Source organism: Geotrypetes seraphini, chromosome 3, assembly GCF_902459505.1.
Source record: "Geotrypetes seraphini chromosome 3, aGeoSer1.1, whole genome shotgun sequence".
NCBI classification, from domain to species: domain Eukaryota; kingdom Metazoa; phylum Chordata; class Amphibia; order Gymnophiona; family Dermophiidae; genus Geotrypetes; species Geotrypetes seraphini.
The window spans coordinates 220,251,993-220,277,143 of NC_047086.1; the positions used below are offsets into that span (position 1 = coordinate 220,251,993).

General features: G+C 42.2%; 1 protein-coding gene across 1 annotated transcript in view; it reads left to right on the top strand.

The window, feature by feature from the left end:
- The window catches only part of LOC117357250 (histone-lysine N-methyltransferase 2D-like), a 468,534-nt gene that overhangs the window by 438,258 nt on the left and 5,125 nt on the right, over positions 1–25,151 (top strand). The window contains 3 exon segments of the mRNA XM_033937621.1: positions 102–232; positions 9,767–10,052; positions 16,508–16,581. Coding sequence (XP_033793512.1) covers positions 102–232; positions 9,767–10,052; positions 16,508–16,581 — 491 coding nt within the window.

A 25,151-nucleotide genomic window follows, 5' to 3' on the forward strand; every position in this document is an offset into this window, starting at 1 on the left:
CACAGACTCAGGCTGTAAAATGAGCCAAGTGCTGTCATATGGCTGTACAGGATCTCTAATAAAATGTCCCATGTTTAGTTCTCCTTCTCTATTCTCTTCAGTTACCTGGGGTTGAAAACTGTCAGAACTATCTGTTTCGCTATGGACGACATCCACTGATGGAACTGCCACTAATGATCAACCCAACAGGGTGTGCAAGATCAGAGCCCAAAATTCTCACCCACTACAAGCGGTAAGACTTAGATTAGGGGATCGGGGGTTGGGAGCATGTTTTCTGGAGGCTATGGTTCAGAGGACTAGATGCACAAAACTTTCCAATTGTGTACGTTTAGTGACCCGATGTACATTTTGCCAACCCGATGTTGAAAACAGTTCACCATGTGGTTTTCTGTGCAGTCGTACATTTTCCGATTCTGGTATGCAAATGACCTCATTACAATTAAAATGAGGATATTAATATTAAAATCTGCCAGTCAATCGATGGCCTAACATTGCATGTCATAATTGGATCGGTAATACCAACTCAAAAAAACTGTGTTACTGATAGATCTGACATGTTATTTTATTTTTTTCCCTATGGGCACAGATACTATGTGTGTGTATGTAGCACATGCATATCTGGCCCATAAAAAAATAAAGGTTGAGTCTTCCCTCCCGATGATCCCTGGAACAAAAGTAGAGGTGGAGGAATACCCACTCCCTCCTGCTGCTGCAAACTCCTTCCTCCCCCCCCCCCCCCACGTGCTAAGCTGAACCACACCCCCTGCAAGGTCCCCCTCCCCACACTTCGATAATAGCAGGAGGAATGCCCACTCCCTCCTGCCACTGGATGCCACCCTGGCCCCCTCCTCCATACCTCTAAATTACGATGACAGCAGGAGGGATGCCTAGTCCCTCCTGCTCATAGGACCGCCACTCCAAAATGGTGGGCCTTCTCCTTCCCAGTGCATTCCGGGATGCACAGGGAGGAGCTTAAGTTGCTGATTGGCTCAGATGCTTAAGGCTTCTCCCTTGGGGAGGGGCCTTAGGCATCCTGGAATGCACTGGGAAGGGGAAGGCCCATCATTTTGGAGTAGCAGGCTGCAAGTAGGAGGGACTGAGCATCCCTCGTGCTGTCATGTAATTTAGAGGTGATGGGGGAGCTTCCAGTGGCAGGAGGGCATGGGCATCACTCCTGCTGATTTTTGGTAAAATAGGGGAGAAGTCAGTTCAGGAAGGGGGGCTGGCCGGGGGGGTAGATGTTCGCAGCAGCAGGAGTGAGTGACCATCCCCCCTCCTGCCGATTTATTGAAGTGCGGGGAGAGGGGTCCTGCAGGGGGTACAGTTCAGCTTGGCATTTGGGGATTTCACAGTGGCAAGAGAGAATGGGCATCCTTCATGCCTCTATTTTGGTACCGGGGGTGGGGGGCGCCCATATTTTTTTTTAAGGGGCTATATATTGTGTGTGTAACACATGTTTTGTTTTTGAATTCTTTATTCATTTTTGCATATTACAAGTGTAGTAGATAAAATCATATGAACTTATAAATACACACTTGATTAACTCTCATATAACACTTTAAGTACAACATTTCATTACAAATTCATATTCTATAATATTTTGAATATTATGTAATACATCTAATATTTAAACTATTCTTATTAAATAGAAAATCCTCCCATCCCATCCCCTCCCATCACAGTATTACATACAAGTACCATTACAATGAAGCTATTGATATAACACATGTTCAGCATCTGTGCCATTAAGAAAAAAGCCCCAACAGCTGAGTGACAGGAGGTTGTTTTGGGGCTTTCCCTGCCGCTCAGCTGATTGGGCTTCCCCAAACAGGCTCTGCGTATGTGTGAGAACCAGTTTCTAAGCGAGCAATCAGATGGGATTATGACTGCCCTCTGCAAAACTCATTTGAATGGGTGGCTGTTTGAACATCGATCACGGTTTAGAAATCTGCCAAAAAATCAGCCCACAGTGACCCAAACGATCTTAACAACCATTTGTAGTGCATCTAGCCCAAAGTGAGGGAAGCTTCTGAAATTGTAAGAATTGTACATTCTGTTATGTCCCTTCCAGATTCCATATGCTAAGTGTTCAATCCCAACCCACAATCCGGGAGTTGCAGAAATCCACAAACTTTTCTGAGCACATAATGCACCCACTTATTCTGAGAGCTAGCAAACATATCCATTTACAATTTCTGCAAGCAATCCATGCAGAAGTCTCTGCAGTTGCTATGCTTCTTTTTCTTTTTTTTAGCTTAAAGTTCATTTTCTCAATAGCTTCAGTGCATTGAAACCCCTTCCAGGTGGTCCCTTGTCGGAGGAAAGGACACAGTCCCGAGAGAAACTCTGGTGGATCTGTGGAGCCAGCCTGCTGTGTGCCAAAATTTCTAGACTCAGGGTCCCTACCCCTGGGAGTTTGCTTGCCGGTGACCTTGTCACAGGGTTCAAGCGCATGTTGTAAGTGTCTGGAGTGAAACCCACCTGGGTTTCAAGGTGCAAGCTGCCTTTCCCGCCCCTAACTGCGTGGATGAGGATCTGTGGGGGCGGAAGTCATAGTCTGTGTCTGGCCGGCTAGCAGTCCGAAGATTTCAAGTCTGGTTCCATTTGAAGCTGTTTTTGAGGCAGAAAATCCTTTTCCTCCACTCTAATGCTGTTTAAAGCTGCTGACAGTCTGACACTGCATAAGAGTGAGTAAACCTCCATTATCTCCTATGGGAACTTCGGGGGTGGCTTATAAAATGATTTTTAAAGTAGTTTTTCACAGTTTCTGAGGGTCCCCTGCCTCCCCAGACCCCAAATCGCTATTTTTTATTTTCATTTTTTGGCGTGAATTTGGGATGGCAGCCATCGTGGATTTTAAAATTGATCTTTTTTTCTAACTTTTATATCTGCCTCAAAAATCCCTCGATTTGACACAAAATTGTTTGGGATGGACTCTCCAGTCCCTAATCTTTTGAATGTGGACATTGATTGTGCCGGATCAGCGACTGTGTACCATGTGCTATAGTGCACTAGGGGAGGGAGCAAGAACTTTGGACTTTGCCTCCTCTGAGTAATCTTGGACTGGGGAGCCAGCCTGGGTCCATGCCTTCCGAAGAAAATCTCACCCAGAGGCCGTCCTGGAGTTTGACGTAAAACACTGCGTTCCAAGTCTGGGGACTCTTTTGGTGCAGTGCATGTAGCTCAACAGAGCCCTGCCATGGTTGTGGAGTGGACCTTTTCACCGATTTTATTCAGCTCCTCTGAAAGGTGTATTCCTCAGACCCCGCTCGTTTGACGCAGCCAACAAGCGCATCAGGACTTTTTAGGTCTGTTGCACCTGTGGCAAAGTTTACTTTTCAGGAGCCCTCTCATCTGACTCTGCCAGACCTCAATTGCAGTAGTTGCCATGCAGATATTATGATTCCTCTGTCTCCTGCCACTGTCTTTATTTTGGTTCTGGCTGATGCCTTTACTGAGACTGGTCTCCTCAGCTGCCCTGAGCGTCTAGATTTGGGTGCTGACCCTTCTTCGCAGATTTTTAAGCAGGCTTCTGTCCATCTCTTTATGGATGCTGTTCTGAAAGAGCTCCATTTGGATTATCCACCTTTCATTTCTCAGGCTTTGGTCCTGGACCATTCTCCTGTGCACTTTTTTCAATTCAGTCCACGGCTCCTTGGTCTGGTTTCAATTCAGAACAGTGTGATGCCCCAGAAAACTCTTTCCAACCATCTAAAGCTATAGAAGAAGTAGAGAATTACAGGCCGGTAAGGACTTCTGTGGTAAGCTAATTAATAGAAACACTTTTAAAACAGAAAATGGTCAAGTTTCTGTAATCCTGTGGATTACAGGACCGGAGGCAACATGGATTTACTAGAGGTAGGTCTTGTCAGACAAATCTGATCAATTTCTTTGACTGGGTGACCAGAGAATTGGATAGAGGATGTGCACTAGATGTGGTGTACTTAGATTTTAGCAAAGCCTTTGACATTGTTCCACACAGATGTCTAATAAATAAACTGAGTGCCCTCGGGCTAGGTCAAAAACTGGTTGAGTGGAAGGCGACAGAGGGTAGTGATCAATGGAGATATCTCTGAGGAAAGAGATGTTACCAGTGGTGTGCCTCAAGGTTCTTTTCTTGGGCCTGTTCTTTTTAACATTTTTATAAATGATATTGCTGAAGGGTTGATTAAGATTTGCCTCTTTGCGGATGATACGAAAATCTGCAATAGAGTAGACATGCCGGATGATGTGAATAACATGAAGATAGACCTGGTGAAGCTTGAAGAATGGTCTGAAATTTGGCAGCTAAAATTTAATGCTAAGAAATGCAAGGTCATGCATTTGGGCTGCAAAAACCTGGGGGAACGGTACAGATTAGGGAGTGAAGAACTTATGTGCACGACAGAAGAGCGGGACTTGGGTGTGATTGTATGTGATGATCTTAAGGTGGATAAACAGGTTGAAAAGGTGACGGCAAAAGCTAGAAGGATGCTAGGTTGCATAGGGAGAGGTATGGCTAGTAGGAAAAAGCAGGTATTGATGCCTCTGTATAAGACTTTGGTGAGACCTCATTTAGAATATTGTGTACAATTCTGGAAGCCACACCTTCAAAAAGATATAAAAAGGATGGAGTTAGTCCAAAGAAAGGCTACGAAAATGGTATGTGGTCTTCATCATAAGGCATACGGGGACAAACTTAAAGATCTCAATCTGTATACTTTGGAGGAAAGGTGGGAGAGGGGAGATATGATAGAGACATTTAATACCTACGTAATGTAAATGCGCATGAGTTGAGTCTCTTTCATTTGAAAGGAAACTCTGCAATGAGAGGGCATAGGATGAAATTAAGAGGTGATAGGCTCCGGAGTAATCTAAGGAAATACTTTTTTTTACAGAAAGGGTGGTAGATGCAGGGAACAGCTCCCTGAAGAGGTGGTGGAGACAGACTATATCTAGATTCAAAAAGGCCTAGGATAGGCACATGGGATCTCTGAGAGAGAAAGAGATAAGAGTTACTGCGGATGGGCAGACTACATGGGCCATTTGGCCTTTATCTGCCATCATAGTGAAATTAATCTGACAGAGTTTTTGGAAGATACTCAGGATGTTATTCAGAGTAGGTCCACCATGGTATTAACATGCATGAGTGAGATAGACAAAATGTTAATCATGAAACTTTACTTTAAAAACAGGCTGACAAAATTTTGTGGAGATTTAGTCAGAATTTTCTCTGATGTCTCAAGAGCTACGCAATTAAGAAGGAAATATTTTTTGAAATTAAGAGCAAGAGTTTTAGCTCTTGAGGCATCGTTCTATTTAAAATTTCCATGTAAATGTCTTGTTAAATTACAAGACATAGAATATGTATTTTGGAATCCAATTCAATTGCAACAATTTCTAATATCTCGAGAACAGAAATGATATTTTTCTTTAATGCTTATTAATGACTCACTACTGAGAATATAGGTGGATTTGATTCCCAAATAGTATGGAATGGTCAAGATTCTTTATGAATCTAAACCAATTCTTAGTTACCTTTATTTTGTTAGTTGGATTAATGTATGCCTCTCCATTTATTGTAGGCTTGAAAAGGAATGTTTGTGTTTGTATATGATAGTAAAATTTGATGTAAATAACCTTTATCCTTGGTATCTTTTGATATTGTAAACTTTTAAATTTATAAATTAAAAAAAAAAAATCTGCCATCATGTTTCTATGTTTATCACCTGGATCCTGATTTTCGGCAGGTTTTTGAACAGCCTGAGGTAGATTCCGCTGTGACACAGATTATCCAGCGGGCAGCCCTCCCTACTAATGGGGGAGTGAGGTTTAAGGACTCTCAGGATTGCAGGATACAAAATATTCTTTTCTAGCGGTATCTTCAGGTAGCCAAGCAGTGGTGGCCACTTCCTTTGTGGTGCATGACTGTCATTCTGGCCTGCGCAATGCGTCCTCTGTGGAGGTGCATGTTTGACCTCAGCTGGTGATGGTTGGTGTGGATTAGATGCTGGGTGCCCTTTATGATCTCAGTAGTTGAGTTCTTAGTACATTCTCTGCTGTTGCAGTGTTTGTGCGCCAGACATTTTGGATCTGTCTTTGGACTGGGGACGCTGCCTGAAGGATCACCTTAAGCGGAAGTCTTTTCAAGGGCCAGCTCCTTGTTGGTATAGGTCTAGATGACCTCTACACAGGTGTTGCTGAGCGCCGCCCTAATTCGCTCCCTTTGAACAAGTTTCACTGGATGTCGGTAGGGGTTCGTAGTACTCTTCGTTCCTCCTGCAGGTATTATTAGGGATACACAGGTTTTTCCTCCCAGAGACATTCCCAGGGCTATGCCCGCGTTAACAGCGGTTCCAATTCCAGGTGTCCTCAGGTTCCTGTGCAGTAGTTGCCTTGCAGATATTATGAATCTTCTGTCTCCTGCCAATGCACCCATCTTATGCCTAAAAAGCTCCGATGACGCCAGGGGTCGGGCGTGGCTTCCTTATCGAAGGCTGACTTCTCAGTTTTGTTAGGAGTGGACTCAACTTTCATCAGACACTAGTTAGTCCTCCTTTACCTGCCTACGGCTTGGTTTCTGGACTCCGGCAAGTCAACGGAACGGAGTCAAAGGTTCGCGATTCTATGCATTGCCTCTTAGACATTGGGATGCTGTTACCAGTTTCAGAACACAAATTGGTGCTTAGACGAATACTCCTTATACTTCATCGTACCATAAAGGCTCGGAGGATTGGAGACCCATTCCGAATCTAAAGTCAGTCACCTGCTTCTTGCGAATTCCTTTTTTCCGAATGACAACAGAGTACACAGTGATAGCTGCTGTCTCTCCAGGCTTACTTAGGGACCCATTCAATTTAGGGGCAGTGGACTCCTAGTCCTTAATGTTAGTTGACCAATCGTCTGAGCTTCGAGCAATTTTGTTGGCACTTCAGCCCTTCTGAAAGGACAAGCGAAGCAGGTTTCTCTGACAATGCCACAGTGGTGGCGTATGTACATTATGAGGGAGCTCTAGTGCTCTTTCTCTTGGGCCAGAAAGATCATCTGCATTCCACTGGGCAAAAGCACATTTTCTCTCGGCGGCTCATGTGGCCTGAGTCGGCAGTGTTCAAGCAGACTTTCTCGGCTGAAAGTTCTGGACCCAGGACATAGGAGGCATTCCATCTGATCATACAGAGCTGGGGTCAGCCCCAGAGAGCTTCGACAGAGAACTTGAAAGCTGGGCACTTTGTCGGTCGACAAATAACGAGGAAGCTAGGGCTGGATGCCTTGGTTTGGCCCTGGCGGCTCACAAGCTCTTATATGATATTCCCTCCGTGATCTCTGGTTGGTTGGGTCCTCTTCCAAATAGAAATGCATCCTGGCCTGGTGATTCTAGCAGCTTCAGACTGGCCTTAGCGCTCATGGTATGCGTATCTCGTCCATCTTCTGTGGGGTGAGAGACTCCAGCCCACTCTTCATCATACCATTCATTCAGAAAATCACTAAAAACCCACTTATTCGACAAATTTATCTGATCCTTCTATTCCGCTCATCTCTTACCTCTTCTAATACGCTTCTTCTTCCTACCCTACCACCCCGTTCACTCAACTGTCTTACACTCCTTCCCAAATCTAATGTAACCTCATTGTCCTTACAGCATCTCTTGTTCTTGTTATATACCGTCTTGAACTGAAAAGGTATGACGGGATATAAATAAAACTGTTATTATTATTATTATTATTATATCTTCTCAGTCAGGGGACGGTGCATGGAGGAAGCATGGTTTTTCGGATGTAGTGATCTCAGTTTTTTTTTGCGCTCGATGACATCCGATACCCGTCCTATGCCAAAGCCTGGAAGGCTTTTGAAAAGTAGTGTGCTAAGAATCATATGGAGCCTGAGAGGGCTCCCTTTTTGTTTTGGTTCTGGTTCTGGTTTTTCTTCAGACAGGTCTAGAAACAGGTTTAGCAATGGCCTCTCTTACAGTTCAGGTTGCAGGCCTTTCATGTTTTAGAGTGTTCAGAGATGCTAGTTTACTTACTGCTCATCCCGCTGTGTCCAGGTTTCTGGGAGGAGCACTTCGTTTGCGAACTCCCTTGCATTTTCTTTTCCCTTCATGGAATCTTAACATCATTCTGCAGGGCCTTGGAGAGGCCCATTCAAGCCACTGAAGGAAGATTCTCTTCTGGATCTGACAGTCAAGACTGTCTTTTTGGCCGCCGTTGTCTCAGCACAGCGTTTTTTGGGGCTTCAGGCTCTTTCGTACAGGGCGTCCTTAATCAATTTTCCGGAGGTGGGAGTTTTATTCATACTGTACCTTCCTTCCTTTCTACTGAAAGTGGTTTCTGCCTTCCATGTCAAACAGGAAGTTTGTTTGTGTTTCCCTTTGCAGGCTCAGAGCGAAAGGATCGGATCTTGCACAAGTTAACTGTCAGGGGAGTCTTGCTCCACTGTTTGGACAGGATTAATTTTTCCAGCTGGCTGATCGCCTATTTATCCTGACTGCTGCGCCTCGCCATGGTCAGCCAACAGCCAAGGTTTCGATCGCTCAATGCATTCAAATGGCCATTTCCGTGGCTTCCATCACCTGCAGCAAGCAGCAGCCGTTTCACCCACTTGACTGGAAGTGTTGCTGTGTCGTGAGTGGAGTCTCGCGCAATTCATCCTTATGAACTTTGCAGAGTGGCTACTTGGCCCTCTCTTCATACTTTTACCCAGTTATTACCAAATGGATGTGGTGGCTAATTCTGATGCCGCTTTTTGGGACCTCGGTTTGAAGGCTGTCTCTTCTGTCCCTCCCTAGATGTTACCATTGCTTTGGTATGTTACCTAGCATATGGAATCTGGAAGGACATAACAGAATGGAAGATTAAGTTTATACCTTCGATAATCTTCTTTCTGTTAGTCCCTGTAGGATTCCATAGGACCCGCCTTCTCTGTGTACACTCAGTTGTTTGGAGTAGCCTGCTTCTTTCTGCCTTGATGATTCTCTTTACAGGCTTGAATGCTTTCCAGACAGTTGACAGATCCTGTGAGGAGTTTTGTGTGAGTATGCATTACTGAAGGCCTTTCTCGGGGTGCTCGTTGCACACAGCAGGTTAGTTCTACATTGTTCCTCAGTGTTTCTGATTTGCCTTTATGCCTGTTTATCGCTTGTTAATATTTTGCAGAGCAATCCAGTTCAAGAATTACTAATGTTGCTGGGGATCTTCCCCTGTATCCTCTTGTCATGGATTTGTCCAGTATGTTGCTTGACTTTGAGACTTAAGTGGATATGTTTGCTAGCTCTCAGGCTAAGGGGGTAGAGCATGTGCTCAGAAAAGTTTGTGGATTTCTGCAACTCCTGGATTGCGGGTTGGAATTGAACACCTAACGCAGGAGTAGGGAACTCCGGTCCTCGAGAGCCTTATGCCAGTTGGGTTTTCAGGATTTCCCCAGTGAATATGCATTGAAAGCAGTGCATGCAAATAGATCTCATGCATATTCATTGAGGAAATCCTGAAAACCCAACTGGAATACGGCTCTCGAGGACCGGAGTTCCTTACCCCTGACCTAACGTATGGGACAGATAGAAAGAAGATTATCAAAGGTATAAACCTAATCTTCCAGTAATTTAATTCCACAGCTAGGCTTATGTTGTCTTCTGCATACAGGATTATTCTTAATATAAATAAGTTCTGCTTTTCTATGCTGGTTTTGTTGGTTTTTGTTTTGTTTTTAATGCTGCTTAAGCAGTCCTGCATTAGCTGCTACTTCATCTTTTTTGCACTAATAATTCTTTTAAATATAGTACCATCTCTTGCAGGCCTCACACTTTGAACAGCACCAGCATGTCCAAGGCATACCAGAGTACCTTCACAGGTGAAACCAACACACCATACAGTAAGCAGTTTGTTCACTCCAAATCCTCTCAGTACCGGCGGCTGAAGACTGAATGGAAGAACAATGTTTACTTAGCACGATCCCGCATCCAGGGGCTGGGACTTTATGCCTCCAAGGACATTGAAAAGCACACTATGGTTATAGAGTACATTGGTACCATCATTCGCAATGAAGTGGCTAACCGCAGGGAAAAGATCTACGAAGAACAGGTGAGAATATCGCAGTGTAGAATGATAAATCTCTGAATTTGTGCTTCAACCTGTGGGGTCCCTGCTTTTCTTGAGAGATCACAAGGCAACTATCTTGTCAGAAAAACTTTTGTGTCCTTTACAATAGAATCATTTAATATTTACAGGAAGAATGACAAGTTAAAAGAAGCAAAGAATGATATTCCTCTAAGGTTAAGAGAATTAGGTTCATTTAAACTTTTTCACAAAAATTTAAAAACATGGTTATTCTCTAAATTGTAAACATATGTTCTTTTCTATATTTTTTAATTGGTGTAAACTGAGTTGAGCTGGATTATATGAAGATGACCTTGTCTATAAATCTAAGTTTTAGTTTAGTTTAGTTCAGAGATAGAAAGCAAGGCAAACCAAAAGGCATACACTAAAAGTTACTCTCCTCCTTGTATTAATATATTTTCCAGAGCTTTGGATTCTTGCCCAGAAATAGCTAAGAAGAAAAAGAAAAAAAAAAACAACAAATTTTTAGATTGAATCAGATTGGGCAGACTAGATGGACCATTTGGGTCCTTTATCTGCCATCATCTACTACATTACTATATATTCTGGATAAGCAGGTAATTTCCCCCTCATCGCAAGCCTTGCAGAAGGAATGCACTCCGGATTTTTTCTGTAAACCTCTTACTTCACTAGGAGCTCTACTGTCACCTACAGTTTTTTTTTTTCCTTTATTTCATGCAAGTCTGAATGAGAGTTTCTGTTCTGCTCTCCTTTTTATTTATTTTGTTCTGTTTTTCAGTTAATTTTCAGCAGTTTCAGTGCTTAGAGCTTATCATTTTCACAGTTAGCTCTGCCTGTGTGGAGAAGAAACAGACTGAGGTCTGCAACTGACAGGTAATCCCTTGTGGGACCTGTTAGCCAGCTTGCACAAGTATTTTTGAAGCTCAGGGCTGATCCTGCTTACCTTCCCTTACCTACTGCTTAGCAGTGGTTTGAGCGAAGGTTGTAAGTCTTCCATAGGAGGCCCAGTGGTGTCTTGCAGGGTTCTGGCTGATTTCATCACCTCCCCTTTTCTTGTTTTCGCATCTGTTAGTTCATGGGAATGGGGGTTCAGTTGGATGTTGTGTCTGACTGGCAGCCTGAAGATCAATATTGCAGAGGACTTTCAACATGAGGCAGTGATTTCTTCACCTTTCCAGCTACTGTAAAGATCTGAGGCAGGCTGCAGCACATTGCCAGCACAGGTTACAGTGAGAAAGGCTGTTACAGCCTGCAAAGTGAACATAACATAACAGTTTATTTATATACCACTATATACCTTTCGGTTCAATGCGGTTACAACAAGGAAGAAGATAAAATTTTTAGCATTGAAAATTAATAGAATATTAAAAAGCACAAATAATTTTTCTGTCTGTCCCAAATTGGGATTGCAGTTTAAGCTAAGTGCCAAAGAAGTAAATGGTAGGATTATGCAGAAAAGAAAAGAAAAAATAATAAAACAATAAATAAATATTACGAGGATACATATAGAGGGAAGCATATAGGAATGGGATCCTTATGGCAAGGCAAAAATGCTGACAGCAGACCCTTCTTCAGCAGTATCTCAGCGACTGCACTGAGACAGGCCGAAGCAGATGCCACTCAGGCTTAACAACATAACAAAAACAAAAGTGATATTAAAATAGATATAAATAAAAATAGTCAGTTTAAAGTCACTTCAAGTATTCCTCATTTGATGGTCTTCCATTAAGATTGGTTTAACGATCAGCACTCCTCCTCAGGAACTCAACTGACGTTCAGGTTATAAGTTGGAAACCGGTCCCCTCGATCCCGGACACCGCCCACACACCTAACCACGGAGCTCTGATGTTGTCAAATTGCAAGCAGTAAACAGCAGCCTCCACGATCCAGTCCTGGCCAGCGTGAAGAAGAAACAGCCAGTAGCTGCCGAGGAGCCAAAAGTTCAGTCTGCTGGGCAACAGCCAAAAGGCCCGAAGACATCTGCCAGCACGGAGGAGGAGACAGCTAGCACCAAACTGGAAACACTGGCACAAAGCAGGGCCAGCACTCAACAAATCCAGCAAAAAACAGAGCCCAAGCAGAGACAAACAATGTCACACTCTTCATGAACCAGGGAATCGGTGGAAGCTCCAGTAAGAATAGGTAGGCAGTTGGAGGTTTTCTGCCGTTAACAGTCAGGCAGGAGGACTAACAATAAAACTTAAAGCAAACAAAGAACAGGCTAAATAGTCAAAATAAAAAGAAAACAAAATAAGAGTGACTAATTAAAAAAATAAGAACATAAGAAGTTGCCTCCGCTGAGGCAGACCAGAGGTCCATCTCTCCCAGCGGTCCGCTCTCGCGGCGGCCCATCAGGCCCACTGCCCGAACAGTGGTCTCTGACTAATTTTACAAATTACCTCTAATCCTATCCCTATAACCTTACCTCTACTCTTATCTGTATCTTATCTGTAGAAAGTAAAAAGTACAAAACAAATGAAAAAGGCAAAAAGATGGTGAGAGGAACCATAGTGTCTAGCCTGGCGTCATCTTGAAAAAAAAATTATGGGGGGGGGTCTGAAAATACAGTTTTTAAGAGTTTCTCCATGTTTCTCTGTGTTCCCCCTCCTCAAAAAATCCTAAATTCACCATTTTTTATTTCATAGGGTTGGTTTTTTTTAGCGATTTTAGGCACCAAAATCCCGACTGTAGCCATCTTAGATTTTTAGTAATCTTTATTCCAAAAGTTTTCTGCAGCTCCAAATCTTCTTTTGCCTCAAAATTGGTTGGGATGGAGTCCTTGGGCTGTTTTACCCCAAATCCATGCCAATTGTGCAAATTCTGTGCCTCAGGAATGTCCTTGTGCCACGAGGCATGCTGTGCAGCACGAAGAGGCAGGAGCGGCTGGCTAGCTTCTCCTATTGGCTAGCATAAAGGACCAATGGCCTGCTGGGGCAGTCTTTTCTTTTTTCAGGGCCTGGGAAACAGTGACATTCACACGAAAGGATATGGCTGCCTCTATTGAAAAGTACCGATTTGGACCCTTCAGTTCCCTCCCATTACCGTCCAATCACTATACCCTTACTGACAAAAATGATGGAATCTATTATTTCTACATACTATCCTTCAAATGATATGTCATAGACCAATAGCCCTACTGGATATGGATTTCTATAGAACCCTGTGGTCATATTCTTTTGAATTAATATTCTTTTAAACTAGTACCATATTTTCTTAGCAGAAGAAAAAGGACCTCAAGTGCCATGCAGCTGCTGATTGTTAGAACTTGTCTTTGGTAAGTCAGCTGGTAGCGGGCTTTCACTGGTCAAAAAACCTCCTTATTTTTTGACTTAATATTTTTTGCGATTCTTTTTATATCATTATTTTTTTTGTGCCAGTGTATAATTTTTTGAAATTCAAATATCTGTTAAAGAAAACCCTTAACCCTAAAAGATTATACTTTGTTTGGGATGTTTATCGCCAGCTTAATGGGTGCGACAGAGCGATCTCCGTTTCGCTCTGCAACATTTAGAAGAGCTTCTTCAGGAAATTGGTTATCTTGTATTACAAAAACTGAAAAACTTCAGATACCGTTCTAGCCAACTTTCCAACTATTTAGAGAAATTGTCCATTTTGTTACCATTCCAACATGGGTTCAGAACCAAATTTTAGTACAAGAAACCCTCTTAGTGTCACTAATTTCAAAGATTCAAAATTTACAGACGCAAAAATAAATATGCAGTACTCCTGCAATGTGATTTGTCAGCCGATGTTCAATGTTGTCCCTCATGATATCTTGATCTGTATGTTATCAGATATTGGCTTAAATCAAGTAGTTCTGAATTGAGTTAGTAAATGCCTATCACTGCGATCCTACAAGGTATATTCAGAGGGTGAAACATCCTCTTCATGGAAACTGAGCTGTGAAGTACCACAGGGTTCCCCTTTGTCGCCGATTCTTTTTTAATATTTACATGACCTCATTGAAAAACTTTTGTCTCACATCTGTAGAGACTATATTCACCTACGAAGATGATATTTTTATTTTACTGAAGTCGATCCCGATCTCAGTAATTTAGTTTCAAGTATAGACATGTTGCATTTCTAAACTTCAAATGTGGGTGTTGTTCATTCAAATGAATTGAACGCTGCCAAAACTAAACTACTTTGGGGTTGGGCAAAGATTTGGAAAATCTCCCTGTCTCTGTCACACTAAAAACAGGTATTTCATTACAGATAGATTATCTCTTCCAGAGTTCTGGGTATTATCCTAGACTCATCACTCACATTTCATGAACAGAGAAATTCTTTGGTAAAAAAGTGTGTTTTAATCTGCGTATGCTGAGAAAAGTTAGTTCATTATTTCATCAAGACCATTTTTCAGTGTTGGTACTGTCCTATTGTGCTTGCCCAGTTGGATTATTGTAATTATGTTTATTTAGGGTATCAAACAGAGTAGTTTAAGAAGACTCCAGCTAATACAGAATACATCAGCCAAGCTCATCCTTGGAAAGGGAAAGTACGATCATGTCTCCCCTCTGTTGAGAAAGCTTCATTGGCTCTCCAATCCATTTTAGGATCCAGTTTAAATGTGCATGTGTCATTTTTTAAGCTTCTTTACTGAATATTCGGCCCTCTGATCCCTTTATATCGGAATAACCCTTATTCGCCAAATAATTCCAAAACACCTTCTGCTTTAGGGCCAGCTGGCAAAGCTGAGCAGCCTTCTCCTATCAGAAGAATCTAGTGCACTACATACCAGGACTGCAAGTAGATGCTCATGTAGAGCTAGTAGTCCTGGATCCAAGAGACTAGCGATGCCTGGTAAACCTTTCTCCCCAAAAGAGTTTAGAGTCTGAGCCCTTCTATCGGGAGGCACTGAGGCATGGTATATGGCATTCTTAGCCCCTTTGAGAGTGGATTTGACCACCAAGAAGTGGTGTGGCAACTAGTCCTTCTCAAATCTGGGAGCCTTTTTGATACAATACATAGTATCCACCTTCTTTAGTGCCACTTGTTCAGAGAGAGGGGTCTTCCAATTCTTCATCTGTGCATCCCTGAGAATCTTGTGCAGCGGAACTATCACAGCATCTCTGGGAAGAGAATAATAATAATAATAATTTTATTCTTATATACCGCCATACCAAAAAAGTTCTAGGCGGTTCACAACGAGATTCTAGGACCTGGAAGAGCTTGGTTAACTCTCTGAGTAAAACTTAAAGGAAAAGCATCTGCCATTTCCTTAGCAAAATGGGTAAATGAGAGGGGTTCAGGTGGAGATTTCCTCCTCTTAGGTAGAGAAAGGATCCCAAGGATATGCTATATGACCCATCCTCCGAGAGGTAGTTCAGCTGTGGTCTCCCAGGATTGGTCCATATTAAACTCAGCAAAATAGTCTTAATGAGATGCCTGAAATTGAATCTGTGCCTGTCTCGGCCATCTGAAAGTATGTTCAGGCCTCAGGGTCAGCCACTAAGATGCATGCTTCTGCCTCGGCCTTGAATGAGTTTCTTCCCCCTGATGTCGAGGGAAGCTGTGCACATGGTGGCACTGATACCAATGCTTTTCAAGACAAGGGGGTTGGAGGCCACCCCACAGGCTCAGGAAGGCACAAAATTAAATTAAGAAGCACTGATAAGGTGATCACTCAGATGTGTCCTTTCAGCTCTGCGGAAAAAAAATGAGACTGATGGTCCCATGCTTGCACGTCAGATGGGAAGGCACTCACGTATGCACGCAGGAGCTGCTGCCAAAAGCATCTTAAAGTTGTAGGGCGCTGGGCAGCATCTGCACCTGGGCTTCATTGGGATGACATCACCCATGTGTAAGGATTCAATCTGTTCTGCTTGCTGGAAAAAAAGGAGGTATAATAACCTGAATAAATTATCAGGGTTAGCAGACCATAAAATGCAGAAAGGTGCATTTTTCTGTAGAAGCAAATTCGATCACAAGGGGGTCAAGATATGAAGCTAGACAGAGAGGTCCTGAAGAAATATGTGAACAATACTTGTTTCCTGGAAAGAGTTGTCAAATGGCATTCAAAATAACCTGTAAGATAGAAAACGATAGGTGCTTAATATTGTACAGTACAAGGTTGAGAGCTTGAGTAAATAAATTGGGGGGGGGGGGCAGAATGCCTTTGGTGTTCATGGGAATGTGTATGTTCATCCACCCAGAAGAGTAGAGGACCAAAAAAGGAAGGCAAAACTCGCTATGGATAAGAAGCAATATCCACAAGCTATCTCTTATACAAGTGATGACTAGGATATATTTTAGCTAGAATAACACAGAGGGGAACCACCTAACAAACTGGTTAGGTAATAAATTGGCTCTCACATTTATAATCAGCTTGTTACTATGAGGTGATCTGGGCCAAGGTATGATGATGATTTTATTTTTTTATTCCCTTTGTTTTCTGGCTCTGAGCATATTTCTTATGTTAAAATCATTGCAGTTACCTTATTTTTGTTGTTTTTTAGAATCGAGGCATTTACATGTTCCGTATTAACAATGAGCATGTGATTGATGCAACACTGACTGGAGGTCCTGCCAGGTAAATATTCACCAGCTTCATTACACCCAGTCTTCTTGATGCCATCTCTTTAATGTATAAAAAGAAAGTCTCAGAATAGGAGGTGATCCTCCATTTTTTTTCCCAGAGCATGTGAAGAGAGAATGAACTTCATTGGTACTGTGTACTGTATATACTTGAATATAAACTGGGATTTTTGGGCCAAAAATTAGCCCAAAAATGGGGGGTCCTGGTTTATATTTGAGCCAGCGCCCAACCACCCCCCTCTCAGACTTATTGTAGGCCTCTGCCGGGCCACCAGGCTCTGCATCCTGTCCCCTCTCCCTGCCCTGTCCATTGCACCTCCTCTGCCGCTGGACTCCTTGGTGGTCCAAAGGTGTAGCGGGCAGGGTGAGCTTCCCATGCTTCTGCCCCACTGCTAATCTGGTCGGTCACTGCCACGAGTTCCAGCTTCAGCCGCTAAGCAGTACCGAGTAGGAGCGTGCTTTGGCGCTGCTGCTTGGTGCTGAGCAGCTTCCTGAATGGCTCCTGCATATTTGAGAATTCACAGGAGCCATTCAGGAAGCCGCTTAGCGCTGAGCAACAGCGCCAAAGTGCGCTCCTGCTGGATACTGCTCAGCAACTGAAGCCAGAACTTGCGGCAGCAACCAGCTGGTTTAGCAATGGGGCTGGAGCACAGAAAGCTCACTCCTGCCTGCTACACTGTGGACAACCAGGATTTCAGCAGCAGAGGAGGTATAATGGACAGGGAAGGGAGGGAGGACAGGGTGGGAGAGCCCTGGGAGGGAAGGGGGCTGTGTGCAGTGCCTGGCAGGGAGGGCACTGGGTGCAGAGCCTGACAGGGGAAAGAAGGGGGCACTGGGTGCAGATCTTGGCAGGGCACTTAAATATTAAGCCGCCCGACTTATATTCGGGTCTTGACTTACATTTGGATCGACTTATATTCGAGTATATATGCTAAGTGTTACTTTTGTTTTCCTGGGTAGAGAAGGAAAGAGGTATTTGATAATGCTGAGAAGTCTTGGATTAACTGATAAGAAATATGGAATTCTTACAACCCTTGAGAAGAGAGCTACTACAAAGGGAGAAGCACACTATACAGATAGCAATGTAGTGTTCCCCATTCTCTAAACAGGTACAGTGAGCCACATAACTGGGTTATTTGACCTCATAAATAAACAAGATAACAGTACACTTGTATTCTGCAACAACCTCGCTGTTCTGTGTGGTTTACAAAAAGAAAAGAAAACTGCGCATACACAGAGATATTACAATTCAGCTATTTAAAAGTTTTTCTTAAAAAGATACATTTATAACAATTTCCTAAATTTAAATAAGAGTTGGAATTGAAGCTCATCTTACTAAAACTCTTTTCCTAAAGAGCAGCCTGATAAGCCATAATTCTGTTAAAAAATCTCTTGTATAGACAACCTTTTACTAAGGGAAATGCAAAAAATCTAAATTCTCAAGCAAAGCATCTTCTATTTACAAAAGTAAAATGATTAAGGATATAGGTTGGTATTAAACTATATAGTGTTTTGTAGCAAATGTACCAAAATTTGAATAATAATGCTTCAATTTGCAACCAGTGTAGCTTCTGATGATAACCCGTGACATCAAATTGCTTCAGATTAAATATAAATCTGACAGCGGTATTCTGAATATCTTCTATTAAATCCTCCAGATCAGTACAATTCTATAACTGTAATGTCCTGGAATTTTTTTTTTTTTTTTTTTTTTATTTCCTAAAAAATTTTTTTTTTGAAAACCCTGAGCACAATAAAAAGAGCAAAATCACTCTTATTGGTCCGGAAAAAATTCCACCAAAAATATTTATAATCCACTTAATATTTATTGTCCATTTAATATTCAAAAAGTAATAAGTTCTATTTGTCTCCAATATAGTTGTGCTCCAAATTAAACCTGTGTGTTGTCTTCCGTTTGCAGAGTCTCATTCGACAAAAAGGCTCTCATAAGTAGTAGTCAGCAGTTCATAGTAAGAAGAACCTCTTGGTCTTCCAACCTAGGAGATTTGTATTTATAAGCAGTGTTATATCTAGTGAGGCAGCCTATTGGGTGAAACAAGGTGCCCTTATAGGGATTTTCTATATATAAAGACTGGGTTGGAAGAACAGAGGTGGTTTCTACTATGAACTGCTGATTACTATTGATAAGAGGCTTGCTTTGTTTTGAAGGATTCACTGCAGTGGAAGAAGACCAACAGATTTAATTTGGAGCACTACAGTTATATTGAAGATAAATAGAACTCTTATTCTGTTATGTCCCTTCCGGATTCAGTATGTTAGGTATTCAATCTCTTCCCACAATCTGGGAGTTGCATAAATCAAAACACTTTTCTGAGCACATGTTCCTCCCACCTTATAGAGAAAGTTAGAGCCCCTTGTAGTTTTCCAATTCTGCAAGCAATCCATGCAGAAGTCTTTTGGATTTGCTCTGCATCTTTTTCTTATTTTTTTACTTAAAGTCCATCTTGTTCGGTGGCGTGAGTGCCTTGAGACCCCTTTGTCAGAGGAAAGGATGCAGCCTTGGGAGCCGGACTGCTGCTTCACTGAGAAACTTCAGTGGATCTGTGGAGCCAGCCTGCTGTATGCCACCCTTCCTGGACTTAGGGTCCATTTCCCTGGAAGCTCACTTGCCCTTTGACCTTGTCAGGGGTTTAAACACAGGCTGTATGCATCCTGAGTAAAACTCCGGGTTTCAGGGCACAGGCTGCATTTTCCATCCCCGGTTGCGTGGAGAGGATCCTTAAGGGTGGAGGTTATAGTCTGTCCATCCATCTTCAGTCCGAAGATCTTCAAGTCATCTCCTTTTGGAGCTATTCTGAGGCAGAAAATCCTTTTCCTCCATTCAGCTGCAGTGAAAAGAGCTCACAGGCAGGCATATCACAGACTGTGAATACACCTCCATCATTTCCTATGGCAACTTCGGGGGTGGTCTGTAAAATTCTCTAAAACTTATTTTTGAGAGTTTCTGAGGGTAGGGTTCAGGTCTCCCACCTCCCCAAGGCCCACGTTTGCCTTTTCACCCTCGACTCTTCACACAGGGGCCGATCACTCTGCAGGACCCAGGCCACTTTGGCCTTACGGTATATCTCTTGAGCATGACGCCTTAACGGCCCGGGGCTATTCTTCTTTGGTGATAACTACGCTGCTTCACAGCAAACGGAAGTCCACAGTGGCGGCCTACTCGAAAGCTTTGCGGTGCTACCAGGCTTTGTGCCCCCAGCCAGCAGGAGGATCCCTCTTCTCCCTCGGTTCCTCAGGTGCTGGAGTTTTTGCAGGTTGGCTAAAAAAGAACCTTGCAGTGGCTTCCCTACAGGTTCATATTGCAGGCCTGTCCTACCTGGGCCCTGTTGCTTTGAGGGGATCTTTGGCAGTTCATCCAGACATAGTCTGTTTTCTATGGAGCATGGTTCATCTGAGGCCTCCTTTGTTCCTTCTTTGTCCGACGTGGAATTTGAATCTGTTCTCTGCTCCCTGGCTCGCCCGCCTTATGAGCCTCAGGAACAGGTGTTCTTGATAGATCTCACTATCAAGACTGTTTTCCTTGTGGCTATCATGTCCGCTCACAGAATTTCAGAGCTCCAAGCTCACTCTTGGGATCCTTTCCTGTGTATTACAGATACCATGGTGCTCTTGTGTATGGGAAAGTGGTTTCTGTCTTCCACGTGAATCAGGAAGTTCGACGTCTGGCATTTGTGCCTTCCGGTTCAAAGGCCTAGGACCAGGTGTTGCAATCCCTGGATGTGCACAGCCTGTTTTCTAGTTTTCATTGTTGCTGTTTTGCATATATTAATATGAGCAGAAATGATTTGTTTGGCGAGGAGTTCCCCATTTCCTTCTCTCTCATTATTTTCTGTAGATGTTTCTGGCTGCTTGAATACTGACTGGGATCTAAGGAGCATACTCCAGAGGAATGAGTTAAGACTTTAATTATATGAAGCTTTCTTCAGTGCCTGGTGGCTAAGGATGCATAAAACCCACTGTTTCTATAAACTGCGCTTAATAAGATCAATCAGCAAATTCCTTGAGCCTAAATCAATTAACATTTTACTTCACTCGCTGATTTTAGCTAGAATGGATTATTGCAATTCTTTACTTCTTAACATCTCCCTAAAAGAAAAAAGAAGACTTCAAATTATTCAGAATACAGCCATAAAACTAATCCATAACGCCAAAAAATATGATCACGTCACACCACTCCTGATTGACTCACACTGGCTTCCTATTAGTCACCGCATCTTCTTTAAGGTCATGTTCTTAACATTCAAAACTTTAACTTACAGCGAACCTCAATTTATAGCCAGTATGTTAACACCTCACAACTCCACGCGACCTCTTAGATCTTCCTCCCAGAATCTTTTAACTATACCATCCCTGAAAATAATTGGTACAAGGAGATCCGATATGTTTTCAGTAATGGGCCCCCAATGGTGGAACTCTCTACCACAATATATTAAAAATGAAAAAGACCCCACCTCTTTAAAAAATATCTAAAACCCATCTTTTTAAAGATGCTTTTAACATTTAAATTTTAGAATTGTTTTTTATACTTAGATTTTTACAATTCCCCCGTCCCCTTTTGTTTTTTCCTTTTTTTGTTTTCTCTTCAATATGAAAAACTTGTAACTTTCCCCCCTTTCCTCCCAACTCAAGTTTGACTTGTTGTTATATATTTATCATTTGTTTTTTTGTTAAATATGTGTCATTCGATCTGTCCTTATTTGTATTTCTATTTTTAATTTATGATTTTGTACATCGCTTAGCAAATCGATTAAGCGATTAATCAAATATTAATAAACTTGAACTTGATTTAAAAGAAAGAAGATTAGCAAAGGTAAGACTCTAATCTTTCGATCCTCCCTCAGAGTCATCTTTGACTCATCACTCTCCTCTTCACAAATCCAACAGATCGCTAAAGCCTGTAGTTTCTTTCTCTATAATATCGCCAAAATCTGACCTTTCCTGTTTGATTACACTACCAAAACCCTTAGCCACACTCTCATCACCTCTCACCTAGATTACTGCAACCTGTTTCTCACAGGTCTTCCGCTAAACCATCTTTCTCCCCTTCAATTTGTTCAAAAGTCTGCTGCATGGCTTATATTCCGTCACTGTCACGGTGCTCACATTACCCCTCTCTTCAAGTCACTCCATTGGCTCCCTGTCCGCTTCCGCATACAGTTCAAACTCCTCTTATTGACTTACAGGCTCTGTCTTTAGCAATGTTCAAATCCAGGCTAAAAGCCCACTTTTTGAATGTGAACAAAAGCTCCCAATAATTTACAGTCGCCAGTCCTCTTTCTCTTGCAATACTACTAACAATTCCACCTGCTCTTATAACTTACTTTCAGCCTCTTCCATGCCAGCTCCATACTCCCATATTTCACCATATATATCAACAGGAGTGTATCAGATGGTTTGGATGACCACCATTCCTTCACATTTCAGTTCCAAGAGACCTCATTCTAGCTGATTCAGTCCCAAGCTTCACACACCAGTTTCGCAAGGTCTTGCAGTTTTTCACAGTCCTCTTGCAATTTAAAAACTTTGTGTCATCAGCAAATTGAATTATCTTACTAGTTATTTCCATCTCTGTTCAAAGCAGTGGTCCCAGCACAAACCCCTGGGGAACCCCACTATTTACCTGATTCCTTTAAGAATATTGACCATTTAATCCTACTCCCATCTTTTAACCAGTTCTTAATCCATTGTAGGACATTACCTTCTATCCTATGACTTTCTAATTTCCTTAGAAGTCTCTCATGAGGTACTTTGTCAGATGCTTTCTGGAAATCTAGATACACAATATCAACTGACTCACCTTTATCCACATGTTTGTTCACCCCTTTGAAGAAATGTAGTAGATTAATGAGTCAAGATTTCCCTTGACTAAATCCATGTTGGCCTTGTCTCATTAATCCATTCTTATGTATATGCTTTGTAATTTTGTTCTTTATAATAGTGTCTACCATTTTGCCCAACATCAACATCAGACTCACTGGTCTATAATTTCCCAAATCTCCTCTGGAACCCTTTTTAAAAAATTGGCACTCTCCAGCCTTCTGGTACCAAACTGGATTTTATGTTAAATCTACGAGGTCTGTTCAGAAAGTTCCAGGACAGTTTGAATTGCGCACCAACATGAAGTTCTTTTGAGATGCGCTAGGTGGCATTGAGTAGCTTGAAACCTCACAAGTAACCTCCTTTTTCCATTTGTTGATACCTGTTTTTGTCTCTGAGCTACAACAGTTTCTGTGGCAGTGCATTTTCATGATTGGCTATTTTTCATCATGTGCGACCTCAATGAGCAGTGTGAAGTTCTGTTGGGTAAGACCGCTACAGAAACTTATGAAATGTTGAAAGTGGCTTATGGGGAACATGTCATGAGTCATGGGAGGTGTTTTGAATGGTATTCATGCTTCAAAAGTGGTCATGAATCAGTGGAAGATGATTCACAAACTGGAAGACCATCAACATCAACTGATGATCATGTTGATCAAGTGAGGGTTCTTATGCACGCTAATCGGCGATTAGAATTGGCAGAGGAATGCAACATCTCTATTGGTTCATGCCACAACATTCTAACAGAGAAGTTGGGGATGTCTCGTGTTGCAACAAAGTTTGTTCCACAGTTGATGGCCAATGACCAGAACAACTGCATCATTATCTGTCAGTCTTCTTGAGCAGGTAAATGAAGACGAAACACTTCTTGATAAAGTGATGAGATTTGGGTCTATGATTATGACATGGAAACCCAAGCTCAATCATCTCTACAGAGAACCAAAACATTGCCAAGACCAAGAAAAGCTCGGCAAGTTCGGTCAAACATCAAAGTGTTGTTAACAGTTTTTCTATGGTCGCGGTGTTGTTCGTTAAGAATTTCTGCCACAAGGACAAACTGTCAACCAAAATTACTATCTGAAAGTATTGAAATGACTCCATGATAGAATCAGGAGGAAGTGGCCCAAAACTACTACATGTAAACTAAACTACAAATCTACTTCCCAAAGCAGCTGCTGAGGTCCCAAGGAGAAGAACGACTGACCATTCCTCTTGGCTGCTCCCTCAAAACTGAAACAACCCGCAAACGCTCCTACTCATATTTCATACCCAGACTTTGGCACACCATCCCCCCATCTGTTAGATCACTAGATGGACTCTGGAACTTCAGGAAGGTCGTGAAAGCCTTCCTCTTTACAAACCCAGCACCTTAAAGTCATTCACCCAGAAATGCCACTCAGTCAACGCACCTACGCCACCTAATCTCACCAGATGCTACTTAGTGCATATATTTTATTGTCATATCTATATTGTAAATTATTGTCATGTCTATATTGTAATTTATGTAAATTATGTCATCTCGGTCCTGTCTCGATTATTATGGATATACTTTGTAACCCATTCTGGGCTCCTTTGGGAGGATGGGCTAAAAAATTGAATAAATAAATAAACTTTGGAGGGAGCAGTTGTGATTCCTGTATCATGACAATGCGCCCGCTCACACCGCTGTCAAAATTTGTGAATTTTGCACAAAAAACGTGATGACAGATCTTCCTTAGCCACCTTACTCTCCTGACTTTAAGCTCCTGCTGACTTCTTGTTGTTTCTTAAACTTAAATCCACACTGAAACATAAGAACATAAGAAATGCTTTCACCGGATCAGACCCTAGGTCCATCTTGTCCAGCGACCCAAACACGCGGAGGCCAACGCAACGCAAAATTTGACGCAGCGACTTTTGGCAATTCCTGAAGACACGTTTAAGAACTGTTTCCAGAAGTTGAAATGATGTTGGGAAAAGTGTATACGTAGGGAAAGGGAGTACTTTGAAGAGGACCAAATGGAATAAGTTGTAAGATTGTTTAATAAATTTTTATAAAATCAGTCCTGAAAGTTTTTGAATAGACCTCGTATTGTATTGAAACAAACAGTCTCAATTGTCAGTGAAAAAGGCTTGGATAATATCATAAAATTGAAGTCCATAGCCCATTATTGAGATGGCTTGGGGAAATCCACTGCTTATTCCTAGGATAAGCAGCATAAAATCTGTTTTACTACTTGGGATCTAGCTACATACTTAGGACCTGGGTTGGCCACTGTTGAAAACAGGATACTAGGCTTGATGGACCTTTGGTCTATCCCAGTATGGTAATTCTTATGTTCTTATGCTTTTAACAGTCCCTTTCCAAACATACCCCCTTTTATCCCTCCCCATCAACCCCATAACATGTGACAAGATACAATGGGTCAATGGTGTAAAAATTAAACAGAAACAGCAAACAGACGTGCTTATTGAGAAGTTAAAAAACATATGATAGTCGGGAAGTAGTACAAGGTTCAAAGACTAAATATTTCTGCACACCAGGATTTATATAATCTATATAGATAGAAAAAAGAAAGAAACAACAACAAAAAAAACAACCAAACATACAATAAATTCCTACACTACCATTAACAATAGTACCACTCTTTAGGGTGTCTAGGGGGAATAAGAAATAAATTTCCGGATACTAAAGTGGCGTGGCAGGTAGGCAGTAGGTTTGTGGGGGGGGGGGGGATTAGAGAGGTT